This window comes from Crassostrea angulata, unplaced genomic scaffold (genome assembly GCF_025612915.1).
Source record: "Crassostrea angulata isolate pt1a10 unplaced genomic scaffold, ASM2561291v2 HiC_scaffold_292, whole genome shotgun sequence".
In the NCBI taxonomy this organism is placed as follows: domain Eukaryota; kingdom Metazoa; phylum Mollusca; class Bivalvia; order Ostreida; family Ostreidae; genus Magallana; species Magallana angulata.
Genome location: NW_026441845.1, coordinates 36,500 through 45,000, shown reverse-complemented (window position 1 = coordinate 45,000; position 8,501 = coordinate 36,500). Strand labels below are relative to the sequence as shown.

Here is an 8,501-nt window from a genome sequence, read left to right as displayed (position 1 = left end):
CGTTTAATTTTTCATCCTATATTAATTCTAATACTGTAAATTTGATTGAAACCATCTACCAGCAACGTGTGAGGCAAACATCGTAAACTTATTATCTCGAGCTACCTCCAAAAAAAAATCAAAAAAAAAAAAAAATCACATGTACATCAGATTGCATTTATAGATATATCCATAAGCCTATACAGATGTAGATTTCGAAATTAATGCACATACAATTTATACAATATTCACCCCTAGCTTTCAATATCATTGATCTCTGACATAAATGTATCATTCACAGTAGCACTTCATCGAGTATAAGTACATATGAATCGTAATAATTTAACATTTATGTGACAGAGTATGCATGTGTGTATATATATATATACGTTTCTTATCAATGGGTTTCAAACACTTCAGTTATATAAACACAGAAACCTAGAATTGTATATTTCCTTTTATACGACAAGTCGTTATCCAAGCACACAAAATCAGTTGAGTTAGAAATGTTAATTAATTAACGACCTGGTTATATATATATACAGCACGCAAATTGTGCGAACATTCACGTGAATTTCTCCATAGTCTGTATCATCTATATGCGCCAAGTGTCTATTTATTTATTTTTTTTATTTATTTATCTCTCTCTCTCTCTCTCTCTCTCTCTCTTTTTAAGTCTGGCGATTTCCTTTACAAAATTAAATCGGGGAAAACGTTGATTACATGCAGTCAGGGACGAGGATGGTATTAATTGACAGCGTAATAGAAATGAAATTAATCGAAATACAAATAGAATGTGCAAATCGGAATCAAAATATTGAACACAGACAGTTTTAAATTAATGTGTGTGTGTTTCTTTTTTCTTGAAAGCAACTGCACGCACGCTAATATATACCGTTGTCTCGATAATCTAAGAAGCGTGTTATCTACGTGTGCTTTTTATATAAATGCTTATGTGCATGTACACTGCATATTATAGAGGCATCTTTTCGAAAAATATGGGTGGCCGTGAAAACGGCCGTTTGGTATAGACAAAAAAGTCGGCAGAGCTGACTTTTTACTTGGCGGCGGGCTTCTGGGTCTTCTTGGGGAGGAGCACGGCCTGGATGTTGGGCAGAACACCACCCTGGGCGATGGTCACGCCGGACAGAAGTTTGTTCAACTCCTCGTCGTTGCGGATGGCCAGCTGCAGGTGACGGGGGATGATTCTGGTCTTTTTGTTGTCACGGGCTGCGTTGCCTGCCAACTCCAACACTTCAGCGGCCAAGTACTCAAGAACGGCGGCCAGGTACACAGGGGCACCGGCTCCGACTCTCTCGGCGTAGTTGCCCTTCCTCAGCAGACGGTGGATACGACCCACGGGGAACTGAAGTCCGGCACGGGATGATCGGCTCTTTGCCTTTCCCTTCACTTTACCTCCTTTACCACGTCCAGACATTTTCAAGTTGTAGGTTGGGTGCTGACAAAATGATATCAACGAATAACACACGATGCGCTGCGCCACGCTATTTAAACACTTCCACGGATTGAAATGTTCCGCCAATCGCTATGCTTGTCTTATACGCACCTCGGGCAAACCGACCAATTTAATGTTTACAAGGACGTCCGCAATTTACCTGTTCGCTTCAATCCCCCTCGCGTGATATATAAGGCCGCGATTCGCTTAGCGCCACTCATAGTTTCAGTTTGCCAGCAATCTGTAAACATGCCACCCAAAGTCGGATCTAAAGGAGCTAAGAAAGCCGCCACCAAGGCCAAGGCCCAGAGAACTGGGGACAAGAAAAAGCGCAGGAGGAGGAGGGAATCCTACGCTATCTACATCTACAAAGTCCTGAAGCAGGTGCACCCTGACACTGGAGTTTCCAGCAAGGCCATGAGCATCATGAATTCTTTCGTCAATGACATCTTCGAGAGAATCGCCGCCGAGGCTTCCCGCCTGGCCCACTACAACAAACGCTCAACCATCACCAGCAGAGAAATCCAGACTGCAGTCCGTCTTCTCCTGCCCGGTGAATTGGCCAAGCACGCTGTCTCTGAAGGCACCAAGGCTGTCACCAAGTACACCAGCAGCAAGTAAACTGCAAGCAGTGGCAGTTTGATAAAACAAAACGGCCCTTTTCAGGGCCACACAAATTTTTCGAAAAGCTACCATCTTTATAATGCAATAGTAAACAACTGTTTCAGTTGTGTGTACTGGTTGTGTCATTGTAATGCTGTCAATTTCTTAAACAGTCCTTTAAGGAAAATAAACAAATACATGAAGAAAAAAAAAACCCTCAAATACACATACATCAAATACAAATTATGCATCAGAGGGGTACGTGCATGTACAATAAAAACAAAATCTTTCCCAATTACAGCACATGTGCCCGATTTCCACAGATTTCTCCTATTTTCGATGTAATAGTCTTAGAGTACAGAAGATTCCCATCGGTTGTGTTTATTTATAGTTGTGTTTATATATAGTTGTGTTTATCTATAATGGCACATAACTGATAGTTGTAGCTGAACAATTTAACATATGATCTGTCTGTTGAATACTATTATCTAATGTTATAATAAATCTGTAACAACATATTCTGGGCACACTACTATGCTGTATATTCTAATTTATTTCCCCACCTATTAATTGTTACAACGATAATTCACTTCCGCAGATTTTAAGACTTGAATATGGTCCACAATAGCCCATATATTATTTCATTGTAATTTATTGATATTCAAATATCAGAAAACAATCGATAAATGATGTGTTTATGTTTACATATTATGTGTCTATTTAAACATGTTATAATATAGATTTTTGGAATAAAAAAATAACCAAACATTTATATCTAACAGCTGGTGAAATATATTGCTTTGTTTAAACTGCACGGAATGATTTGGTCCTTATTCTAAATATCAAGATTGTTAAAAAAGAAATAATAAAAATACAAATGTGGTTGGGTTGAATGAAATAAGGTGCAATTGATATTTTTTCTGAGTTATAGTCCTAGTCAAATTTGAATATAGAAAGCATGTCAGGGAAAGGTGTGATTGACAATGATGTGTGTGTCTTGTTTTGTTTTGTTTTTTTTTTGGGGGGGGGGGGGGGGGGGTGGGGGGGGTTAGGGAACGGGTGGTGGTTTGAACTTGCCTTAACATTAAGTACTTATCAATAACCCTTTCTGTATTCCACTAACTCCTATTCCTTCTGTCAGATATACATATATCATAACCCAGTATGTACAACATTTCACAACATGTGTGATAGAGGCATCTTTTCTAAAAATTTGGTGGCCGTTAAAACGGCCGTTTGTTGTCCTGTGCGTGTAGCACAAAGGCGGTTGGTTGTCTAACCACCGAATCCGTAGAGGGTACGTCCCTGTCTCTTCAGAGCGTAGACAACGTCCATGGCTGTGACGGTCTTCCTCTTGGCGTGCTCTGTGTATGTGACTGCGTCACGGATGACGTTCTCAAGGAACACCTTCAGGACACCACGGGTCTCCTCGTAGATGAGTCCGGAGATACGTTTGACTCCACCTCTGCGTGCAAGACGACGGATGGCGGGCTTGGTGATACCCTGGATGTTATCTCTCAAGACTTTCCTGTGACGCTTGGCGCCCCCCTTTCCAAGTCCTTTTCCTCCTTTACCACGTCCAGACATGTTTTCTCTCAGTTAAAGTGTACTGAAATGATTATCTACTGCCGCGTGAACAGCTTATAAAGCCCTTTATTTACGACCCGTGAGAGAGCATTCTACCTTGAAAAGTTCGGCAGGGAAAAATTAGCAATAAGTAAACTCAACGCTGATTGGCTACAGTGTAAACGCGCCTCGGCGCTTGTTTGTTGACATATTGTCTGCAGGCACTTTTCTCTTATATTTAATAAAACTTTTTTGGGTTTCTTTTTTTTTAAAAAGAGGGATGGTGGTATTGAATAAATCATTTGTTCCAGATTTTCTACATCTTACCAAAACATAGGAACACAATAATTATTATCATTTTGCTTTTGTTTAATATCATTTTTAAAGTGTAAACACACATTCTGTATTAAATCTAGTAATAAATACATGCAAAGAAAAAAAAATCATTTTTCTTACCGGTGAGTACATATCAAAATGAAAACATAATGCAATATGATGATATTTACTTTAGCAATTTCAGTTATAGTGTATAATTTCAATGTGTATTTCTTCCCTTTTTGATGAATTATGCACCAGTGATTCAGTCAAGTGTTCATTTCATTGAGATAAAAAATACACTTTCCATTCTTTACAAGGAAACCGAATAAAAGAAAGCAAAATCCGACAAGAACATGAACACATGCTCATGACATACTTTACCACTGAAATATGAAAAAAGAACTACAGGGGACAAATATTACACAAATTTCAATTTCATGCAGAATCGCTCTTTTAGTAGTGAATTTTCCTACTTTTAAACAAATTCGTTGCACTATCTTTATATTTTCTTTAACATAACACACAGTTATATGTGCGAGCATCATAGCACGAATGTCTGAGACTGTAGTATAAGAATCAAATATGGTTGCAATAATTATAAAATATTATGTGCCATACACATTTCTGTTGGTAAATTTTAAGTAGTGATGCAAGTACAGCCCTACATTTTCCGGCAATATTTTTCTTGTAATGTTATGACTAAATGCACAACTTTCAGAGAGAAAAAACAATCACAATGCAATCATATGTATAGCTGTATGGTATAGTATAATATATTCTCTTCAGAAGGGCCTTTTATATTGTGTCAGATCAAATCATTCTACACATTGACCATTGTCATGTTTGTAGTTCACAGTGAAATATGATAAGAAGGGCAGAGTTTAGAAGTACATATTATGTGTGTAGGGTTTAATCTCATGTTTTCAAAATGTGCACTTTTTACTTATGCAATTTCGTTGAATTGTAGTCGTCATTGATTGTAATATAGGCATCTTTTCTAAATATTTAGGTGGCCGTGAAAACGGCCGTTTTGTATTTGTCAGAGACAAAGAAATTTAAGCTCTCTCGCCACGGATACGTCTGGCAAGCTGGATGTCTTTGGGCATGATGGTGACTCTCTTGGCGTGGATAGCGCACAAGTTGGTGTCCTCAAAGAGTCCAACAAGGTAAGCTTCGCTGGCTTCCTGGAGAGCCATGACGGCGGAGCTCTGGAAACGCAGATCAGTCTTGAAGTCCTGAGCAATCTCACGGACCAGACGCTGGAAGGGCAATTTCCTGATGAGCAACTCTGTGCTTTTCTGGTATCTCCTGATCTCACGGAGAGCGACGGTTCCGGGCCTGTATCTGTGGGGTTTCTTGACTCCACCAGTGGCTGGGGCGCTCTTACGGGCGGCCTTGGTAGCCAGTTGTTTACGTGGAGCCTTTCCTCCGGTAGATTTTCTTGCAGTCTGCTTTGTACGAGCCATCTTCGACGAGTGTCAAATGAATGAATGAGGCAGTTCGCTCTCTGCATAAATTTTATACCGAGTCGAATGAATAACAGGTCTGCCTTCAAAATCACCGCGCCCTCACTAACGACCATTGCCATTGGTTATCTAACTGAGAGAGCCGGCCTGTGATTAGTCGGTAATAACTCGTGCCCATTGGCCCGGTGCAAAATCATTTCAATCCGGCTTTTGCACAGAATTTGTGAACTTAGAAAATTAGGCGTATATCGGTGAAATTTGAATTTAAGAGATACAGAAAAGCAACCAGTATAAGACTAACAGCAAATTTCGATAGAAATACAACATATACATGTCTTTAAAACTATTCAGCGATTTTCATGTTCATAATCAGATTAAAATCAACAACTCATAGCAACTCAATGCATACATGTAGGCCCTATAATCCGTTAAATACATCCATCAAATTCATAACTGATATAATGTATATGTATACCCTAAAAGGTCGAGTCGCATTATATATTTTTTTCAGAAGCCAAAAATGTTTAGAGAAGAGAGAACAATACATAATCAAGATGCACTAAGTACGTTGTATATATATGTACACATATTAGAATATTAAAACAAAAACAAAATATATAAATAAATAAATAAACTTACCACGATATCACAGAAAATGCCATGGGATGTAATCCAGTGCACTCATCCTGTAAATGCAGAGAGAAATGAGAATAGTCTGCTGTTCCCACATTCATAGTGACTGACACAATCATGTATATTTCATCCTGTATATGCACATTTCACATGTTCCTGTCCTGTAGAATTCAACAAAATAATAATTATGACTATGCCCCTTATTTATTTTTTGTTTGCTTTTGAAAAAGATTGACAAGCACGAATTCAATCACATGTCAAATAAAAAAAAAAAGGTAATGTGCATGCAGCCTCATCCTACATCTATGATTAGATATGTACTTGTTGAATTAACAATTACATTTAAATGAGTTCTTCTGTTAAAACATTCCAATGGCATGTAAAAAAGATTAAAAAGTAAGTGTTATATGCTGATATATGAATTCAAAATATTGTGAATTAAACAGGCCTCATTCGACTGATTGTCTCATTTGTGATATTTTCATATCCCTTAATTATTTATTCTTATTATCATAAAAAAAATAAAAATAAAAAAATTCTCCTTGGAAGGGGGGTGTTAGGTGTTTGGTGGGTTATTTATGGGTTTTTTGGGTTTTTTTTTTTTGTAATGTTGGGGACAGAGGCAGGGTGGGCATGCTATTGTTTAAAAAAAAAGATATCATTTGCACATTAATATTATTTTTTTTACAAGTTTAATATAAAGGCTAAAAATGTCATATTCATTACATGTTTCATGTGAATATATGTCAAGTGCAGAGACTAACATTTTCTAAATATAGGAAAACATGCACAGGTAGTAATAATGCATGTCAATTCATTTTGTTTGTGTCTGTTTTTTGTTCATTATATCATTCATAATCAATGGATGATATTTCCAATACAAATGAAGAAATAAAGTAATGAATGAATGAATACATGGAATGAATACCGACAGTCGTCACCTTTTTTTTATGCGATTTTAAAAACTATGTTTTATTAGATATGCACGCAAGCATGTAATGTTACATTTATGACACACACACACACACACACACACACACATGTACGTTTCTTTGTTATTTGTAATTGAGACATCTTTTCGAAAAATATGGGTAGCCCTGAAAAGGGCTTTTTTTTTTTTTTAAAGTGAGCAATCTGCAGTGATGCTGGAATTGCTTATTTCTTTGCTGCTGCCTTCTTGGGAGTCTTGGCTTTCTTTGCAGCTGACTTCTTAGGTGTCTTGACCTTCTTTGGCTTGGCTGCTGCCTTCTTTGGGGATTTAGTTGCTGCCTTCTTCTTTGGAGTCTTAACCTTTTTCGGTCCGGCTGCTTTCTTGGGGGACTTCTTCTTCTTCTCTGCAGTCTTTTTCTCTCCGGCTACCTTCTTTGGTTTTGCTGCTGCGGCCTTCTTGGGTTTTGCTGCCTTAGGCTTGGCAACTTTCTTGGCCTTTGGCTTCTTCTCAGTCTTGGGCTTGTCACCAAGCTTGAAGGAGCCACTGGCGCCTGTGCCCTTGGCTTGTTTCAGAGCACCTTTCTTCACTCCGTTCTTCAAAGCCATTTTCAAGTGGGCGTTGATGGAGTTGACGTCGTTGCCGACTTTGTAGTTGGCCATTATGTACTTTAGAATGGCTTGTCTGGAAGATCCGCCACGCTCTTTCAAAGATTCCAGGGCGGCCCTGATCATGTCAACGTACTTGGGGTGCGCTGCTGGCACCTTAGGCTTTGTAACCTTCTTCTTGGCTGGGGTTGTGGTTGCTGTATCTGCCATGGTTTCGGACGAAATGGAAACGGCGTTGTATTCACTGCGAACTAAGACGAGGAAATAATGGGGTCACAAGCACTCGCTGTTTTTGTTTACATCGAGCGCGGACGTCCTCGAAAACATCCCCTAAAATCGAAGCGCTTGTTCATACTGAGGTCGATGTGTGTTTTGATGTTGGTGTTTGCATCCTTGTTTCGACGTTTCATAGGCCGCAATTGTAACTATTCTACTAAAAACACGTAATGTGGATATATCTCTAAAGTATTCTCTGCGTTTCGCCCGTAAAAATATCACTAAAATAATTAAAATTAAACGAAAACATAGGCCAGACTATCATTTAGCAACTGCACAGACAGCTAAAAGTCGCGCAATCTCTCTAAAAATGATAATTTTTTAAAACTTATTCAGGGCTATAACCTGTTCACTTACTGAGACATGTATACTCAATGTCGTTTATTGTGGGGTGAAGTAATTCATGTTTCTTTTTTAACGAAACACGCGACAGCTCCGTGCATCCAGAAACACGCCACACAAAAATACGTGCCGGGATTATTTTATTTTAAAAATCCATTTCATTCATTCATTCATTCATTTTTTGTATTCATCGCGAACCTATCTTTTTTGATCGTACTGTCGATATCTATTTATCTATCCCCCCCCCCACCCCCCTTTTTTTTTCTAACGCCACCAAATGATTTAGCTGCGCCTCAGAGTGTACACCATTACCTTAAATTAGAAAG

The 8,501-nt window shown here is 38.5% G+C and overlaps 4 protein-coding genes across 4 annotated transcripts; 1 reads left to right on the top strand and 3 right to left on the bottom strand.

Moving 5' to 3' along the window:
• Positions 1-174: 174 nt before the first annotated feature.
• On the bottom strand, positions 175-1,475 carry LOC128170057 (histone H2A-like). Its single transcript, XM_052836045.1, has one exon. The coding sequence runs from the start codon at positions 1,415-1,417 to the stop codon at positions 1,037-1,039; it is 381 nt and encodes a 126-aa protein (XP_052692005.1). The 5' UTR covers positions 1,418-1,475; the 3' UTR covers positions 175-1,036.
• Positions 1,476-1,646: 171 nt separating this feature from the next.
• On the top strand, positions 1,647-3,012 carry LOC128170056 (histone H2B). Its single transcript, XM_052836043.1, has one exon. It carries the CDS (start codon positions 1,685-1,687, stop codon positions 2,054-2,056), a length of 372 nt encoding a protein of 123 aa, XP_052692003.1. The 5' UTR covers positions 1,647-1,684; the 3' UTR covers positions 2,057-3,012.
• Positions 3,013-3,250: 238 nt separating this feature from the next.
• On the bottom strand, positions 3,251-3,799 carry LOC128170046 (histone H4). Its single transcript, XM_052836033.1, has one exon. It carries the CDS (start codon positions 3,623-3,625, stop codon positions 3,314-3,316), a length of 312 nt encoding a protein of 103 aa, XP_052691993.1. The 5' UTR covers positions 3,626-3,799; the 3' UTR covers positions 3,251-3,313.
• An 800-nt stretch (positions 3,800-4,599) lies between these two features.
• LOC128170050 (histone H3-like) lies at positions 4,600-8,172 on the bottom strand. The gene is made up of 2 exons (XM_052836036.1): positions 7,312-8,172; positions 4,600-5,316 (listed from the first exon to the last, which is right to left on the bottom strand). The coding sequence occupies exons 1-2, from the start codon at positions 7,765-7,767 to the stop codon at positions 4,978-4,980; spliced, it is 795 nt and encodes a 264-aa protein (XP_052691996.1). The 5' UTR covers positions 7,768-8,172; the 3' UTR covers positions 4,600-4,977.
• Positions 8,173-8,501: the final 329 nt, after the last annotated feature.

Excerpts from the sequence above, each read along its gene's own strand:
- LOC128170057 (XM_052836045.1), bottom strand. The coding sequence starts at position 1,417 with ATGTCTGGACGTGGTAAAGGAGGTAAAGTGAAGGGAAAGGCAAAGAGC.
- LOC128170056 (XM_052836043.1), top strand. The coding sequence starts at position 1,685 with ATGCCACCCAAAGTCGGATCTAAAGGAGCTAAGAAAGCCGCCACCAAG.
- LOC128170046 (XM_052836033.1), bottom strand. The coding sequence starts at position 3,625 with ATGTCTGGACGTGGTAAAGGAGGAAAAGGACTTGGAAAGGGGGGCGCC.
- LOC128170050 (XM_052836036.1), bottom strand. The coding sequence starts at position 7,767 with ATGGCAGATACAGCAACCACAACCCCAGCCAAGAAGAAGGTTACAAAG. Across the intron at positions 5,317-7,311 it reads AAGCAGCCGGACCGAAAAAG|GCCGCCCGTAAGAGCGCCCC; the intron begins GTTAAGACTCCA and ends CTGGCTACCAAG.